This window comes from Anabrus simplex, chromosome 1, assembly GCF_040414725.1.
Source record: "Anabrus simplex isolate iqAnaSimp1 chromosome 1, ASM4041472v1, whole genome shotgun sequence".
NCBI lineage: Eukaryota > Metazoa > Arthropoda > Insecta > Orthoptera > Tettigoniidae > Anabrus > Anabrus simplex.
Window position 1 is genome coordinate 104,202,387 of NC_090265.1, and position 19,787 is coordinate 104,222,173.

The following is a 19,787-nucleotide window of genomic DNA, read 5'->3' on the forward strand; positions in this document are numbered from 1 at the left end:
TATTATATGAATGTCTTGGAGTGTCACGTAGTCTATTTGACGACATCGTCAACTGTATCGCGAACAATGTGTTTTGTATTTCCGAGCTGAAAATGAAGAGATATGTTAATGTATGGTTAGTAGAGTTTTCCTGGGACTGTAAATGAGGCATTCACTTAAAACTCTCTCGACTAGAAAACTGGACCAGAGAAAAATTGCACTAAGAATGTCCGTGCTTCTTGTTCCGGCTCTCGTTTTTCTTTGCTAGTGGCTTTACGTCGTACCGACACAGATAGGTCTTACGGCGACGATGGGATAGGAAAGGCCTAAGAGTTGGAATGAAGCGGCCGTGGCCTTAATTAATGTACAGCCCCAGCATTTGGTGGTGTAAAAGTGGGAAACCACAGAAAACCACCTTTAGGGATGCCGACAGTAGGATTCGAACCCACTATCTCCCAGATGCAAGCTCACAGCCGCGTGCTCCTGACCGCACGGCTGACTCGCCCGGTGTTCCGGCTCTCTCAATGGAACACATTTCGTGATTCACTTTCTCATTAGTGGGTAACGAAGTGGGTCACTGGATGGATTAAACTTCGCTTACTTCCTTCCTTTGAGAAGAATAGAAGTGGGATCTTAACTTTGCTGATTTTGCCTCATGGTAGTCACTTCGAGCTCCCGACTGAATGAATAGAAAATTGATTTTACGTCGAGCTCTTTTCTTGCTGCCAACGTTCCCATTCTCAACGCCTCAATTGAGCTCTTCTTATGAAACCACTCTCTTACATTCAGCAAGGAGGCAATGAAAAATGTATTCGCATTGGAATTCTCCGCGGATGAATTGTACGTTACACCAAACTCTATGCTGTATAGAAGCGAGCGAACATGCTTTTCAGCAGCTCATAGCTGACTTACCTCACCGGCTCTGGTGCCATAGTGGTAAGTTCTTGGTAAACTTGGCACTTCATATCTCAACGAACCATTGCAGAGTCGACAATTTATATTCCTGTATATCTTTTCCCCATGTGAAACTGTGAATACAGGCTTTCTCAACGGTGGATGAAACTACAAACCCATCCACTCCTTCTTCTTTATCTGTTTACCCTCCAGGATCGGTTTTTCCCTCGGACTCAGCGATGGATCCCACCTGTATCGCTTCAAGAGCAGTGTTCTGGAGCTTCAGACTCTGGGTCGGGGATACAACTGGGAAGGATTACCAGTACCTCGCCCAGGCGGCCTCACCTGCTATACTGAACAGGGGCCTTGCGGGGAGATGGGATGATTGGAAGGGACAGGCAAGGAAGAGGGAAGGAAGCGGCTGTGGCCTTAAGTTAGGTACTATCCCGGCATTTGCCTGGAGGAGAAGTGGGAAACCACGGAAAACCACTTCCAGGATGGTTGAGGTGGGAATCGAACCTACCTCTACTCAGACGAACTCTCGAGGCTGAGTGGACCCCGTTCCAGCCCTCGTACCACTTTTCAAATTTCGTGGCAGAGCCGGGAATCGAACCCGGGCCTCCGGGGGGTGGCAGCTAATCATACTAGCCACTAAACCAAAGAGGCGGACCAAACCCATCCAGAGTGGGAAAAATAATAATTAGACAATGCAAACTGATGTAAACATATCCAGCTCTTTGACTAAACGGTCAGTATGATGGCCCTCGTTTTAGACGGTTTCGAGTTCGATTCCTGTCTGGATCGGAGATTTTAGTTACTTCTTGTCAATTGGGTGTTTGTGTTAATACATACCTCTTCATACATACATGCATACATACGATACACCACACTACCAATCACCACAAATACACCCAATAATGAATACATAGAGTTGTTTCAGGAAGGGCATCGAGCCATAAAACAGGACCAATTCTACATGTGGGATCCAGTTCGCACCTAAGACTTCACTCGGGTATGGGAAAAGTGTAATAATAATAATAATAATAATTGTTACCGAGTTTTGGTGGTAGGTAGAGGTGTAAGAAGGTGCGGGCGTGAATGGGTCTCAAACTACGGAATCAAAGTTAATGTAAAAGTTAACAAGGTTATATTTCCTTTTCAATATTAAGTAATAACAAAGAACAGGTACTTAGTAGCCGAAACACAATTTGAAATGTACAATTACAGGGATTACAGAGTTTGGGCTTCGAGCCCTGAGTTCACAATTTTTGAGCAACTAGCCCAACTTTCCGATATACAAATTTTAACAAAGGGGCAGAAGACCCCAATCAAACCCTGGAGCACTTGCTCCAAATTACACAGTAAAGCCTCCTCGAGGCATACAACACTCCGTTTCCAAAAGAGCCACACGCTCTTTAATTTAAGCCTCTCCTAGGCCACACCAAACTCCACCTTCAAGTTGTCCTCAACGGACATAAACACAGGGGTAAAATACCCAATCTACTGAGGTCTATTAAATGAAAAGCAGGTTAATTAAATGACCTCTAAAACAATTTGAGAGGAGGCGAACTTGCGCTCCTAATACACTTTGATTTTAAAACCTACTTTGGCACTAGGCCGTTATTACAAGGGCTAATCCCATACTACAGAGGTGACTTAATAGCAATTTACATTACATTACGGAAGAATTGGTTGAGAGAATAAGTTCACCTCAAGACGATGTGAGTGGGAGCTCGAGAGGGTTAAGCACTCTCTATCCCGATATGTCGTTTTAAAATAGAATAGATACCAGTTGTTTTTACATTTTAGGAAAAGGTTACATGGTTGAACGCTTAGAACCCGCCCCGAAAGTTAAACTGCTGAGCAAGAAAAGAAAGAATTTATTAATCGGCCATTACCTTATTGTTGACCGCCGCCGAGGAAAGAGGCGCTTCCCGCCTCCTGCTATGTACTTAATACACAGAAAGATAGAACAGAAGTGGCCCGGAGACCCTAAAATCAGCAGTTTATATACTCTCGCGGAAGTTTCTAGGCGTTAGGGGAATGAAAACACCCGCCCACAATGTTTTTATTGGATAGGACCCCGCAACAGATACAAGTTGGGGGAAGATACACCAGATTGGTCAGAAATTACTAAAAGAAATTCGGGATTGGATAAATCTAAAACAAGGGGAAAAAGAGGGGTATACAGCCAACTTAAACAATAACAGAAAGAAATTTAACAAGAAACAAACTTTTGAAATAAAAATTTCTCCAACAAAATAGTTCTTTGACTCCGCACTAGGGTGCGCTATTGTTGATCTTCAGTAGTGTCCTCTAGAAGAGAAAGTTCACACTTCTTACTTCAAGCGAAACAAAAACACATCAAAAGTGACACAGTTCAAAAACTCAAAATTTTCCACGTGGTGACATCTTCTGAGAAAGTAGAGAATTAATAGAGTAGATAAAGTTCAACCTTCCTCCAGAAGAGGAGTTTCAACTGGCGCAACTTTTAAATAAACGGTGTAGAGGTGTACCGCCCGGTACAATAATAATAATAATAATAATAATAATAATAATAATAATAATAATAATAATAATAATAATAATAATAATAATAATAATAATAATAATAATAATAATAATAATAAATCTACCGACACCACGAAGCTGAGGTATTTGAGCACCTTCAATTACCACCGGACAGAAAACTAGGATAGAACCTGCCAAGTTAAGGTCAGAAGGCCAGCTCCTCAACGGTTTAGCCATTCAGCCCGACTTTCTTGTAAAGAACAACCTACTTTTGAAATGAAAAAGTCTTACCTGGTCGCAAGAATATCAATCAATCAATCAATCAATCAATCAATCAATCAATCAATCAATCAATCAATCAATCAATCAATCAATCAATCAATCAATCAATCAATCAATCAATCAATCAATCAATCAATCAATCAATCAATCAATCAATCAATCAATCAATCAATCAATCAATCAATCAATCAATCAATCAATCAATCAATCAATCAATCAATCAATCAATCAATCAATCAATCAATCAATCAATCAATCAATCAATCAATCAATCAATCAATCAATCAATCAATCAATCAATCAATCAATCAATCAATCAATCAATCAATCAATCAATCAATCAATCAATCAATCAATCAATCAATCAATCAATCAATCAATCAATCAATCAATCAATCAATCAATCAATCAATCAATCAATCAATCAATCAATCAATCAATCAATCAAAGTGTCATGTTATCTGGCTCATTTTCTGTTTTGTTATTTTCGTTTTCCGTAGGTATTGTACTATTGAATGTATTTAATGGCAGTGTACCGTATTCTGATTTATTTTGTAATTTCGTATTGACTTTCCTTCGTGATATAACATGCAATTATGTACATCTTGTTTTTTTAATGACCTTCTTTGTGTAATGTTCTATTTGTTCGCACACCTTTTGTACCTTGGGCCCTTTCTTCATCACACGCCCACTTGTTTTGGTCCTTTATAATGTGGGGGACGCGGCGTTAAAATGAATTCAAATATGGAGGGCAACAGGCACTCTAATAGAACTCTTTCTAGCTTGTGGAAGGATTCCATCGGCAAAGAAGCAAGTATGCGAAGAATACGCGAATCATATCTCTACGATGGAAATACGTAGAACAAAGCATCGAGGACAGGAAGTTGTTAGAGGTCTCTCCGCAGTCCCACTGGTAAGAGTTCTATCTCGTGAAAGAACAATAGATTGAGGTAGTGTCGTTGTATACGCCAGTATGGTGAAGGTATTTTTTAATAAGCAGTTCTGATATGATGGCACCGGGCGAGGTAGCCGTGCGGTTAGTGGCGCACAGCTGTGAGCTTGCATCCGGGAGATAGTGGGTTTGACCCCCACTGTCAGCCGGCAGCGCTGAATATGGTTTTCCGTGCTTTCCCACTTTCACACCAGGCAAATACCGGGGCTGTACCTTAATTAAGGCCACGACCAACTTCCTTCCCATTCGTAGCCATCTACTATCCCATCGTCGCCGTAAGACCTATCTGTGTCGGTGCGACGTAAAGCAAATTGTAAAAAAAATATATATGATGGCCATCATTATATTGTTTTTGTAACTTCTATCTTGTTTCAGGTTTAACCTTTCAAATTTTCTGGTTTGCTCATTATCGCTGTGGAGGATGACAGAACTCAAGGAATATCGCTGTGAAAGACAGATGGAATAGGCATTTTATACCGTATATATGCCTTTGCTGGCAGGACCTATTGTTTACAGTGCACTATGTCTTCTGGTGTGGGCTAGAGCAATATTAGTGTTACTTTCATTGATCTGTCTCAGCATTACCCTTGGCTTTGACAAAATGAAAGTGACTGAGGTACGAGCGATGCTAGTAATGCCATTCCTTATGCAGCCAGTCCCTGCTATGAATGGTGTGAAAATGCTGCTCATAGGGTCAGTTGGTGCATGCATTTCAGTGGGCTTGGCAAACTGATATGTAATAGCAACTTCTGGCTCGGTGAGGAAAGCAACGGGGAACTACATCACTCCTCACTTCCCTAGTACGCCTCTTTAGTGATGCCTAGGCCATCTATGACAGCTGATGGCTGAGCTGTTGAGGATCCAACCAACCTTCGGGCTGAGGACTAAACAAACACCGTATATAATACAAAGGTAATGAAGTGCGGTCGATTGAAGGCAGGTGATACAAGAAATATTAGATTAGGAAATGAAGTCTTAAAGGAGTTAGATGAATATTGTTACTTGATTACCAGAATAACTAATGATGACAGAAGTAAGGAGGATAAAAATGCAATCTAGCACAAGCAAGGATGACCTTTCTTAAGAAAATAAATTTGCTCATTGCGAACAATGATATGGGAATATTAGAAACACGTATTTGAACACTTTCGTCTGGAGCGTGGCACTGTATGGCACTAGGTCAGAAAGATAGTAGATGCTTTTGAAATGTGGTGTTACACGAGAATGCTGAAGGTGAGATGGGTAGATCGAATCACAAATATCCGAAAACCATAAAAGTAGTTAGTGGGACGTAAACCAATAACATTATTACGAATCACAAATGAAGTGATACTGATTCGAATTGGCGAGAGGAGAGACAGAATGATAGGTCACATCTTAGACACCCAGGTCTCGTTCAGATAGTTTTTGAGGAAAGTGTAGGTGGTAAAAACGGCAGCTGTAGACCAAGGCATGAATATGACACGCAGATTAGAGTAGATGTAAGATATATAGTAGTTACATATAAATGAAAAGATTACCACAGAATATCGTAGCTACGACATCGTAACTGATGTAAAACCTTCAATTATTGTGGTTGGTCATATTTTATTAAGTGCTAAATTATCTTTTATTAAATGTTAAATATGACTAATACATGGTTGCCCTGTGAATATGTATTATAAATTTGTATAACTTCCAATACGTATTGTGTATAAGTTTAACCTCAAAATCTATATAGTCGAAAGCGGTAGAAGACTCTGTAACGTTCGTATATTAGATTTATTGTACTATAATTTGGTATATATGAAGGGTTCTGGAAACTTACTGTAAGGTTTATTATCCAGATAATTGTAGAGACATTAGGAATGTTGGAGAGATTTCCATGTGTATTGCTAAACAGTAAACGAAACAGTTCGAGATAGATCCATTACTGGAGTACTCCATTCCACTAGCTGGTCGATTGATGTTTCGAGTGTGTTCCAATAGAGTGCTGTGAGAACCCCTCCAGAAATCGATAATTCTAGATGGTTGATCGAACAGTATATACTATCGAGACGTCAGTCAGTGAGGCGGTGAGTTCAAGAGAGCGTATATTATAGTGTACGCGTAAGTGTTGTTGATATCTGTACTTGTCAGAATCGACTTCAGGGTACTCCGCTATTAAGTGTTGTAGTGTCACTTGCTAGTGTGTCTAATTGTGTGTTGTGACTTACAGTGACAATAAAGTAATTTAAACAAGGAAGTGAACGTGTTCTCGTGTGATATTTATTTCCATCAAATAAAATCGCATTTGAGAACGATAAGAATAGGGTGGCATGGAGGGCTGCATCAAACCAGTCTATGAACTGATGACCCAAACAACAACATCAACAACAACAACAACAACAACAAAACCAACACCATACGCTTTATACTCTACGTCAGAGAGAGAGAGAGAGAGAGAGAGAAATACGAGACAAAACGGGACAGAAAAATGGAGTGGGGGAGGATAACGGAAAGAAAGAGCAAATCAAATGAATTAAAGTTTAAGAGAGAAATAGTGTTTACAATTTTATTTTCGTTTGAAGTGTGTCAGAGCGGATTGGCTTAAATGGGGAAAAATCACAAGAGTGCTGTGTGACCATAAAATCCCAACGGCACATAAGGGTAAAATCTGTAGGCATAAATCTGTTGTGCGTCATGTTGCCTATATGGGTGAGATGCTGGCCTCTAACTACTTCTGACAAGATGTGTGAGAGGCGACTACGTTGGTACAATCATTCTATTAGGAGCAGCAATACTACAGTTCAAAAGACGACTTACCACATGTCATCTCATGGCCGATATATACGCGGTCGATCTATAAAGCCGTGGCTTGTCCGGTTCACTAAATGCATACAGTATGTGCAAATAGCTTGAGTGAAATGGTGAATGCAAGAAAACAAGCGGACCCTGCACTTGTGCGGGTTATATGGTAGACCGAAGAAAAAGAAAACCTTAAGGGGTCCTAACTCCTTTGAACATAGAAAAAGGGGGGTGGATTAAACTTTTTCCCTGCAACAATGGAAATGAATACTAAAGGGAAACCTAGTACGACAAACACAACATTTCTTAATAAATTGCTGACAGGACTTAGTGTTTACAGTGCACTATGTCTTCTAGTATGGGCTAGAGCAATTTTATTACTTTCATTGATCTGTCTCTGTAGTTACTGTGCTCATAAATCTGTATTGTATTATAAGAAGACGCTACATAAAGGGGCTTTTCAGCCTCAGTGGCATGTAAATCATGATCAATAAATTCAAAATTCAAATCCTTGGCTCCGACAATATGAAAGTGACTGAGGTATGAGCGATGCTAGTAATGCCATTCCTTGTGCAGCCAGTCCCTGCTACGAATGGTGTGAAAACGTTGCTCATAGGGTCGGTTGGTGCATGCATTTCAGTGGGCTTGGCAGACTGATATGTAATAGCAAATTCTGGCTCTGTAAGGAAAGCAACGGGAAACTACCTCACTCCTCATTTCCCTAGTACGCCTCTTCAGTGATGCTCAGGCCATCTATGACAGCTGATGGCAGAGCAGTTGAGGATCCAACCAGCCTTAGGGCTGAAGACTGAACATACACATACACATGCCTATATATTTAGAAATCATATAAACTGTGCCATTATTTATAATTAATTATCCAAAATGTCGCTGTATCATGGCCACTATTTTGCCACATCCATGATAATTTCCAAATGAATCTATGACTTTTATGAAATTATGAATAGTAATGTTATAGCTACAACATATACTAAGAGTCAGTAAAGTCCATCAGTATAAATAATTTTTTCATGATGTTACTTTGAAGTAGTCAATTTTTTTCATTAATTTTCATTTGAAAATATTTTTTCAAAACTTGTTCAGTGAATATAGCTCAATAATTCTATTAATACTTCTTCTCTATGAAATGTACATGCATGCAAGATTTCATTCCCTTTCTTTCTTTATCTGTTTACCCTCCAGGGTTGGCTTTTCCCTCGGACTCAAGGGCGGTGTCCTGGAGCTCGAGACATTGGGTATGGGTTACAACTGGGGAAGAGGACCAGTACCTCGCCCAGGCGGCTTCACCTGCTATGCTGAACAGGGGCCTTGTAGGGGGATGGGAAGACTGGAAGGGATAGACAAGGAAGAGGGAAGGAAGCGGCGATGGCGTTAAGTTAGGTACCATCCCGGCATTTACCTGGAGGAGCATTGGGAAACCACGGAAAACCACCTCGAGGATGGCTGAGGTGGAAATTGAACCCTCCTCTACTCAGTTGACCTCCCGAGACTGAGTGGACCCTGTTCCAGCCCTCGTACCACTTCAAATTTCGTGGCAGAGCTGGGAATCGAACCCGAGCCTCCGGGGTTTGCAGTTAATCACACTAACCACTACACTACAGAGGAGGACAAGATTTCATTTTAATATCTTAAAAAAATGAGAGTTATCAGGGAAACGGTTCTGAAAATTGAAAGTTACGAGAAACGAGCAACGAACTTCCCGAAAAAGGCCTTGCTTGGGTGAGAGAGCTTCGCGTTTTTTTGGTAATAAGTCCGAAAGTGTTGGATATATTAACAAAAGTTTTGTATTGTTATAAAGAGGAAAGTTCAATTTTAAGCGCTTTAGGTCGGTCATAGATGTCGGTCTCGCTTTAAACTGTCTTCAGATTGACTTGGCTGTATGGGAATGAGAGACTCCTGGTAGCCCACTGTTTGGCCGAAGGTAACAGTAACTCGAAAGGTACGAGTATAACAGTTCGACAATCAAATAAGGATAATGACTGTGCGCTATTATAACTATGAAACAATCTCTATTGGATGAAGCTGTTGATAGATACCAGCTTAGGTGTTGAGCTCCAAAGACACGGATCTTGGAAGCTTATGAACTCGGCCGTGGGAAGCAACATAAATTAGGGAGACACGGGTGACGATTGTTACACTCTGTATTTAACGATTTTAAGTCCGGCTCCATGGCTAAATGGTTATCGTCTTGGCCTTTGGTCACAGGGTTCCCGGGTTCGAATCCCGGCAGTGTCGAGAATTTTAACCTTAATTGGTTAATTTCGCTGGCACGGTGGCTGGGTGTATGCGTCGTCTTGATCATCATTTCATCCTCATCACGACGCGCAGGTCGCATACGGGTGTCAAATCAAAAGACCTGCATCTGGCGCGCCGAACTTGTCCTCGGACACTCCCGGCACTAAAAGCCATACGCCATTTCATTTCAACGATTTCAAGGGAAGGGAAACCGATCCAGAAAAATTCACGATACAAACTGCGAGTAAAAGATTATGGAGATGTCTAGTTAATTCACCGAGGCATAAAGGCTGAACGATGAAATACAAAACAATGTGCAGCATAATCGAAACATATCTAGACGTTGCCTGAGTTTCGTAATTTTGAGAAAGCTAAAAATGAACGTTCGTTCGTTCGTAATCTGTTTACACCCCAGGGTCGGTTTTTCCCTCGGACTCAGTGAGGGATCCCACCTCTACCGCCTCAAGGGCAGTGTCCTGGAGCTTCAGACTCTAGGTCGGGGGATACAACTGGGGAGGATGACCAGTACCTCGCCCAGGCGGCCTCACCTGCTATGCTGAACAGGGGCCTTGTGTGGGGATGGGAGGTTTGGAAGGGATACACAAAGAAGAGGGAAGGAAGCGGCCGTGGCCTTAAGTTAGGTACCATCCCAGCATTTGCCTGGAGGAGAAGTGGGAAACCACGGAAAACCACTTCCAAGATGGCTGAGGAGGGAATCGAACCCCGTCTACTCAGTTGACCTCCCGAGGCTGAGTGGACCCCGTTCCAGCCCTCATACCACTTTTCAAATTTCGTGGCAGAGCCGGGAATCGAATCCGGACCTCTGGGGGTGGCAGCTAATCACACTAACCACTACACCACAGAGACGGACCTAAAAATGAACGACTATACCAATAGGCCACTTAGTAGGTAACGCTACATGCCAGTTCTCTTCTGTCTACTTCCGCAAGAGAGATTATTATTCTTTATGCTAGCAGGAGTGTGAAAAACATTTTGTTTGTAAGTGTTGCTATAAGCTTTGAGTATAGGCGTGCAAAAATGACACCGCTGTCGGCAGGCAAGCACGCGAGCTGTTTATTCGTTGCATGCGTGTGTTAATTATGAACGCCAGATCTTCCCTCCTGTTTCTACCTCTACACAGAGAAACATTAAAAAAGAACACACATCTTCATATCACATGCTTGAATGACTGAAGTTTTTCAAGTGCTTGTTAACTTGAAGACCGAGCTCGATAATTGCAGTCACTTAAGTGCGGCCAATATCGGGAGATAAAGGGTTCGAACCCCACTGTCGGCAGTCCTGAAGATGGTTTCCCATTTTTACAACAGGCAAATGCTCGGACTGTACCTTAATTAATGCCATGGCCGCTTCCTTCCCATTCTTAGCCCTTTCCTGTCCCACCGTGGCCATAAATCATATCTGTGTCGGTGCGACGTAAAGCAACTTGTAAAAAAAGTTAACTTGAAGAGGATGTACAATGTTCAGAGCGCTCCTAAGTAATACATTACGTGTTGGCTATGGTCGTTAAGGCGTTGAAGTGTAATCGGTCTGACACATTGCTTAGCCGGTTCGAGTTCCGTCGGTCGAAAACATTTTCGCCATCAAAATATTGGCCGGCAGGTTAGGGGAGGTGGTGGCATACAATTTCTAATCATTAGATTGCGTGCCAAAAGCCTGGATTTTCCAAACCTCTCCCCTGTGCTCATATGGAGTGAGGACATATGACGCTGTTGATGGTGATTCGTCCGTCGGATGGAGACGTTAAACCTTGAGCAGACCCCTTGGTGCTATTCAATAGGAGTAGGATACGAGCCGACACCGGGTTTCACCCTCTCCCTTCCAACTATCATATGTTAAGTCCTTAGCCGGAAGGCTGGTTGGATCCTCAACAGCTCTGCCATTAGCTGTCACAGCTGGCCTAGCCATCATCGAAGAGGCGTACTGGGAAAAATGAGGAGTGAGGTAGTTTCCCGTTGCTTTCCTCGCCGAGCCAGAAGTTGCTATAATATATCACGTCATTAATTTCATCTCATTAACTCCTCTGATGAGGTTGACACCAGAAACGGCATCCGGTCATAAAAACCCGCCACGACAGATTCATCTCCCTTCATACCCGACGCCGTAAAGAAACGGGATAATGATTGGACAAACACAGTAAAAATTAATTTATGCCAATAGGGAAGATAGCCCCGTAGTGTAGAGGTAGCATTCCTGCTTCTTACCCGGAGGCCCCAGGTTTGTTTCTCGGCGAGGTCACTGATTTTTACGTGGATCTGAGGTCTGGTTCGAGGTTCACTCGGCCTACGTGATTACAATTAAAGAGCTATCTGACGGCGAGATAGAGGCCTAGGTCTAGAAAGCCGAGAATTAAATCAAGGTGCAGTAGAGCAAATACAGCGAGTTCTCAGTTGCGCCCAACGGTATTCTGCAAGAATTGCGAAATTGCCTGTTTTCAGACCAGCTTTACGGCATGGGAGTGGAAGCTGGGTAGATTCAGGATATTATATTCATAGGTTGGAAGTAACAGAGATGAAAGTAGCGAGGGTGATTACTGGTACGAACAGATGGTAACAATGGCAAGAGGGAACTCGGAATGAGGAGATAAAGTTTGATAGGAATAAACTTGATGGATGAAACTGTACGTATAAGCTGGCTTCGGTGGTGGTGGTGGTATCATGTGCGCCGAACGTAGGACGGTCTACCAAAAAGATTAATCGACTGAGTATGGAGGGTAAGAGAAGTAGAGGGAGACCTAGACAATGATGATCAGACTATTTTTTAATAATTTAAAGGTAAGAAATGTAGAACTATCGGAAGCTACAGAGTTAGCTACAAATAGAGGATTGTGGAAGTGTTTAGTAAATTCACCGAGGCTTGCAGACTGTACGCTATCGATATCGAAGTCGCGCTAGGGCAACCATTTATCTTACTTTCGTCCATTTCTGCATATCATTTAACTTCAATGAGGCATTAATAAGAGAAATTGCAGTGACTACCTTGAAATATTCCGTCCAGATCCTGAAGAACCATATCTCCCGAACATTTTAATACAACAGCATACAGAACGTCAGATGTGTTACTCAACTCACAATTACTTTTAATATTCATATCGCATTTTTGTATACTTTGTCCTCAGGGGCCATCTTCAGTTGGGGAAAGTCAAAATAAATAAATAAATAAATAAATAAATAAATAAATAAATAAATAAATAAATAAATAAATAAATAAATAAATAAATAAATAAATAAATAAATAAATAATATAACAAATGTAAGTTTAAAAATCAATGTTCAATGTGCTCCATTGGCATTTATTGAACGATGATAGAAAAGAGGGTCATTACGTAACTCTTGATATCAAGATGGTGTTTTTTATTTAAAGAATCTGAAGAAAGAAAAACCTTAAATTCAATTATTTCTTTCTTTCTTAATCTGTTTATCCTCCAGGGTTGGCTTTTCCGTCGGACTCAGCGAGGGATCTCACCTCTACCGCCTCAAGGGCAGTGTCCTGGAGCGTGAGACATTGGGTCGGGGGATACACCTAGGAGGATGACCAGTACCTCACCCAGGTGGCCTCACCTGCTATGCTGAACAGAGCCTTGCGGGGGGATGGAAAGATGAGAAGGGATAGACAAGGAAGAGGGAAGGAAGCGGCCGTGGCCTTAAGTTAGGTACCATTCCGGCATTTGCCTGGAGGAGAAGTGGGAAACCACGGAAAACCACTTTCAGGATGGCTGAGGTGGGAATCGAACCCACCTATACTCAGTTGACCTCCCGAGCCCTCGTACCACTTTTCAAATTTCGTGGCAGAGCCGGGAATAGAACCCGGGCCTCCGGGCGTGGCAGCTAATCACACTAAGCACTACACCACAGAGGCGGACCTAATTCAATTATTTATCAAATATTTTCGAATGAACAGCACTTTTTGTAATTATGTCCTCCTTTCCTAGCATATGGTCGTTTTTCTCACTGTCTTGAAAAATGTCATTGCATTTCGCCGTAGTGAGTAACGTGGAGAAAGATCCCACAGTGGCATACCTGAAGATGGTTTTCCATGGTTTCCCATTTTCACACCTGGTGAGTACTCGGTCTGTACCTTAATTAAGACCACGACTGCTATCTCCCCAATCCTAGCCCTTTCTCCATCCGTGCGTCACCGTTATACCACTACCACGTTTTGAAGGATTTCCTTTGTACTTTGTTGAAGTTAATAGCAGCCTGGATAATAAGGAATTGTCATCGTTGGAGTGCGACGCGGTAGAAGGGAATTAATTTGCAATTTAGGATTTTCTTATGAAAAATCTCCGTTGTTGGAGCTTCTTGGGAACTTTAGATCGAACCGAGCGAGTTGACCGTGCGGTTAGGGTCACATAGCTTTGAGCTTCCACCCGGGAGATAGTGGGTTTGAATCTCACAGTCGGCATATCTGAAGATGGTTTTCCATGGTTTCCCATTTTCACACCTGGTGAGTACTCGGTCTGTACCTTAATTAAGACCACGGCTGCTATATACCCAATCCTCTTTCCCATCCGTGCGTCACCGTTATACCACTACCAAGAAACCCCTCTTCATCGTCAAGTATCACGCATCCTTTTTTGCAGTCAGAAGCTACCTACAAGAAAACTTACAACTTTCTAGGCCCTCTAGTCTTCTAGAAATTTTGTTTTAAAGAACTCTCGTTCTACTGCCCTAGTAAATTCTAAATTCCAAACTTCTCTTTCCCCTTCTCTTTGTACACTGGGGTTATTTTGCTAATTCCCCTCTATTCATTTGGTGTAGCTCCTTCAAGCAAATAGTAATCAAATAAGTACTTCAGATAAGGTACTATTTACCAAACCATTGCCTTTAGTATACCTCCAGATATATTACCAAATCCAGCTGCTTTTCTAATTTTAAACTTTTGTACCTTACTGTAAATACCTTTGTTATCGTAGGCAAATTTCAGTATTTCCCTATATTAGTCACCTCCTCCACCTGGATATTATCCTTTTATTGAACAGTCTTTACATACTGATGACTGAATACTTCTGCCCTCTGTTAGATCCTCACAAATACACTTCCCTTGTTCACTAATGATTGCTGGAATGTTCTCCTTGGAACCTGTTTCTGCCTTAAAGTACCTATACATACCCTTCCATTTTTCACTAAAATTCATAAGACTGCCAGGTATGTTTCCTTTATCTTATCCTTAACTGACTTCTTCGCTAGATTCAATTTCCTAGAAAGTTCCTTCAATTTCCCCTTACTTCACTCCTAACTTTCTTTCTAACCTGTACCTCCTTAGTCTATTTATCTGTTATAATATAGTGGATCTTTAGCATAATTTACCACCTTTAAAATGTACATATCTATTTCCACGTTCCTCTATAATGGCTTTAAACTTATCCCATAAGCTGTTTCCTTGTTTATTTATCATTTTACACCAGTCATAAATAATTACGTTTTAAACTCCTCCATGCCCATCTTATGAACCATATGGTAATGCCTAATATTCCTATTTTTACAACTTTCCTTTCTATTGAAAGTACTTTTAACTATGATAAAAACTGCTTCGTGATGACATAAATCACCGATCTCTTCAGTTTCTCTACAGAACTCACCTGAATTTACCAGCACCACGACAAGAATATTCTTCCCTATATTTGGGTACTTTTTTTTGTTTGATTCAGCTGACCTTCCCAGATTATCTTACTTACCATTTGTCGGTCATACTTTCTGCCGTAACAGAACATTGAACAGATAACATTTGGTAAATTGAGATCAACCGGTACAATCAAGTTACTTTCTGTTTTCGTTTCCCATATGGCTTATCTTATCAAATAGTTCTGCATCCGCGTCAGTGCCACCCTTTCCGGGTCTGTACACCTCTAAAACGTCAATTTGCCTGTTATTTATTGAGATGAGCCTTAATCCTTGAATTTCATGCTTCTCATCGTTTACTTTTCTCCAGGCCTGTCATCTAGTGGAAATATTGTGAAACAGATGGGAACTTAACACTGGCCAGAGTCGATTACCAGAGGACTGGAGCATTAATTTGTAGCGCCTGTCGTGCAATCTTCTTAAGGAGCACATCAGGCATGTCTATGATTCAATGTTCGACCATATTGTTGCATGTCTTCATGGTAGGGTTGATGAAGTGCATTCTTAAAATGTGTTGCTATCTAGTCATACAAGTTTTCTCTGTTATCATACCTTTTTCCTACGTCAATTTTCTTATCCTAGCGACAGTTGATCCCAATTGTGCAATTATTTTGTAAACTGAGAGTATTGTATAAATTTTCCGTAACATAAGTACTGCGGAATGTTCTAAACTGACCGAATACGTGCTTCATCTCTGCGAATGAAATTAGTGTCATAGTTATCTCACACGCTTGATTAATAAGTCGAGGAAAGAGGGACTAAAATGATTATTGGGACTGTGAGGCGACGTGACTGTAAAGTGAATGCCCTGAGAGATTAAAGACACATTTGTACCAATAATGGATCGAAAAACAGGAAAATTAACTGGAATTATGAAGAGAAAATGTAGCGTTGGCTGTCTTTTAACTCTAAATAGATTCTCTATTAGTAAAAAAGAATTCCAGAATCAGTCAGTGAAATCTAGCACACGTTTGTTAGACCATAAATTGACCCTAGAAATGTATAGTATAACTTATTAGTCAAATGTTTCGTTTTGTATACATAATGTTAATTTCAATTTGTAACGATATATCTCATACGCATGTCGGCGGTTATATAAAGGGGAAATGAGCTAGACTTTAGACTGAATGAACCGGTCTAAGCGTCGATAGTGACATGGATTCATGGCTTATACTTTTTCTTCGAGGCTTCTCCTGGTCTACTCAGACGAAAATAAAGTAAATTAACTTAATATAGATTTCATTTAAAATGACATTTCATTTCCGTACAGGCTATGGAAGCCCTTGGAGGGGTGCAAGGTAAAGGCTTCCACTATCCGTAACCTCGGCACTTGGTAGGGTAGAGTGGTTAGCTCTACTCCCACCCGCCTTTGCCCCGAAGAATTAACCTGGCGCTCATTTTTTGGTGAAGGCTGATTGAACCTCAGGGCCATGTACACCTCCAGAATAGGAAATCTCTTCATAAATTTTTCGACTTCCTGACGGGGAATCGAACCCATGTTCTTTCGGGTGAACCGAGCACGCCTTTGTCACCCCGACCAGGTAGCCACAAAATAACATTACTCTGGGATAAAGAATCCAGTGTTCATGGAGTAATACACCACCCACATCTCCTGTCCCAGCCGCCTGGCGATCTCAAGTACGGTAGCATTATACTAGACTAGGTGGGACACTAAAACTATGAACATCAAGCAATGTATTCAAAATGAAATTTGACTTTAGTCAGAATATACACAAAACTTGGATGTAAAATCAAAAAGGAAATTGTGAAAGCCTAACCAATCAAACACTAGAAGGAAACCAAAATGTTAAAACGTCAGTTACGTTCATATTTACGGGTCGTTAGGTATGACTAGTTTGGACGTGCTTTTATTGATAATTACTTCTGTCAATGGCACATCTGATGTATAATTAATATTGAAACTCTTAAAAGGTAGGAGAACATGTAGAGGGGTCACTTACCGCCCAAACTCTTGGGTTCTCCCAATAGAACGTAGAAGAGAACGTCCTTTTCGTAGCTGTCTTCATCTGTGATATGCAATTGGATGACCTTCCTGCAACAGAAGAAAGCTAACATCAGTCAATCTGCTTATACTGTACACACATTTATGAAGTAGAATAATGCCATTTCAATAATATAAACTATTTTTCTAGAGTTTATTTGATTGGAATAAGGTTATTGTACAGGAATGCATTATAGCCATATCAAGGCGACGTGATTACAATATTATAGGAGACGTTTGGGGCCAAAAGTTACTAAACTTCTTTTTAAAATTGACCGTAGTAATCCTTAGTAAAATAGTTGCTACCTTTCAATACTTCTTCTTCTTCTCAATCTTTTTTTCCTCCTGGGTCGGTTTTTCCCTCGGACTCAGCGAGGGATCTGTTTTCCCTCCTGGGTCGGTTTTTCCCTCGGACTCAGCGAGGGATCCCACCTCTACCACCTTAAGGGCAGTGTCCTGGAGCTTCAGACTCTGGGTCGGGGGATACAAGTGGGGAGGATGACCAGTATCTCGCCCAGGCGGCCTCACCTGCAATGCTGAACAGGGGCCTTGTGGTGGGAGGGGAAGATTGGATGGGACAGGCAAGGAAGAGGGAAGGAAGCGGCCGTGGCCTTAAGTTAGGTACCATCCCGGCATTTGCCTAGAGGAGAAGTGGGAAACAACTGAAAACCACTTCCAGGATGGATGAGGTGGGAATCGAACCCATCTCTACTCAGTTGACTTCCCGAGGCTGAGTGGACCCCGTTCCAGCCCTCGTATCACTTCTCGAATTTCGTGGCAGAGCCGGGAATCGAATCCGGACCTCCGGGGGTGGCAGCTAATCACGCTAACCACTACACCACAGAACCTTCCAATACTAATGTACATTATTGCGGTAGTATGGTTTATAAAATAAGTGGTAACGTTATTAAAAATTATTATACAGTAGCAGTGAGTAGATACGTCATGCAAACAGACATTCATACAGTATGGTACGGTAAGGTTCATTTTCCTTTACACTTAAGCATAGCAAAATGAAGACAACGAATATTGTTCTGATGGACTACATATCCATATGTGGCTGAGAGGAGTGACCAGTCTTAAGGATAGACTAATAGTAGATGGGAAGAGCATTGTTCAATTCCTGGTTTTAAGCTCGATAGCTGCAGTCGCTTAAGTGCGGCCAGTATCCAGTATTCGGGAGATAGTAGGTTCGAACCCCACTGTCGGCAGCCCTGAAAATGGTTTTCCGTGGTTTCCCATTTTCACACCAGGCAAATGCTGGGGCTGTACCTTAACTAAGGCCACGGCCGCTTCCTTCCCACTCCTATCCCTTTCCTGTCCCATCGTCGCCATAAGACCTATCTGTGTCGGTGCGACGTAAAGCAAGTAGCAAAAAAAAAAAAAAAATCCTGGTTCTCGTATTAGAACTAGACCATCGAAATGCTACGGTCGTTTGGAATAGGTGGCACTTCAAATAAAATGTAGCTTTCGAAATGGTGCAGAATAAGTTTGAGATTTCTTCAACAAAATTACAGAAATTTACCTGAAATATGACAACTGTCTCGATTTGCTCATATCATTTGGTTGTAAGACTCCAGCCAGTAGACTTTTTAGACTTAAATTGTTTAACAACCTTTTTGATACTCCATATTTAATTTCATCGTTCATGGTGTGGGTTACGTCCTAGTTCATGAACCATGGGCAACGGCTGAGTGGCCTAGTAAGTGGTCCTGAGAGTCGGGATACCAGTTGCTATGGAACGGGAGTGGGCATTTATGATATATTCTGAGCCGTGGCCCTCCTTGTGCTCAGGCGGCTAGGACTATACAATCCACCAGTGGTCTCTAACCCGTTAGAGGACAGATCCTCTCTTGGACTATGTGTAAGTAGAGAAGAGTGCTGCTTCATGAAATTACCGAGTCAGAACATTTTAAGCAAGCCTCGTACCTATGGGAGTAACGGAGTCCCACTCCCATTTGACAGGCGAGGGACTCCTTGGAAACAACTTGGCGAACGAAATGGAATTCGATGGAGACCTGTCAATACTAATGGGGCCTATAGAAGAAAGAAAGAATAACAGGCTGGGTCAGCAAATAGGGTGCATCTGGATGTACTAGGAGTAAGTGATATTCGGGAGATAACGAGGAAGAGATAGGAGATTATAAAGTGTACTTGACGGGTGTTAAAATGGTTAGGGCAGATTATGAGGTATAACTGTTTATCAGGAAAACTATTGCACGCAACAGAGTTTCTGTTAGGCACGTAAATGAGCGAACGATATGGGTAGATTTGGCAGTTGGAGAAATTAGGACGAGAATTGCCTCAGTGTATTCACCATGTGAGGGAACAGATGAGAATGAAGTTGACAAGTTTTATGAAGCATTGGGTGACATCGTAGTCAGGGTGAACAGCAAGGATAGGATAGTGCTAATGGGCGATTTCAATGTGAGAGTTGGAAATAGAATGGAAGGATATGAAAGGGTGATTAGTAAATGTGGAGAAGATATGGAAGCTAAAGGGAATG

The 19,787-nt window shown here is 41.6% G+C and overlaps 1 protein-coding gene across 1 annotated transcript in view; it reads right to left on the reverse strand.

Moving 5' to 3' along the window:
* The window catches only part of LOC136857464 (sodium/calcium exchanger 1), a 250,240-nt gene extending 232,092 nt beyond the window's left edge, over positions 1–18,148 (reverse strand). The window contains exons 1-2 of the mRNA XM_067136181.2: positions 18,129–18,148; positions 17,241–17,332 (exon numbers count right to left, since the gene is read on the reverse strand). Coding sequence (XP_066992282.2) covers positions 17,241–17,332; positions 18,129–18,148 — 112 coding nt within the window. The remainder of the gene's footprint in view (positions 1–17,240; positions 17,333–18,128) is intronic.
* Positions 18,149–19,787: the final 1,639 nt, after the last annotated feature.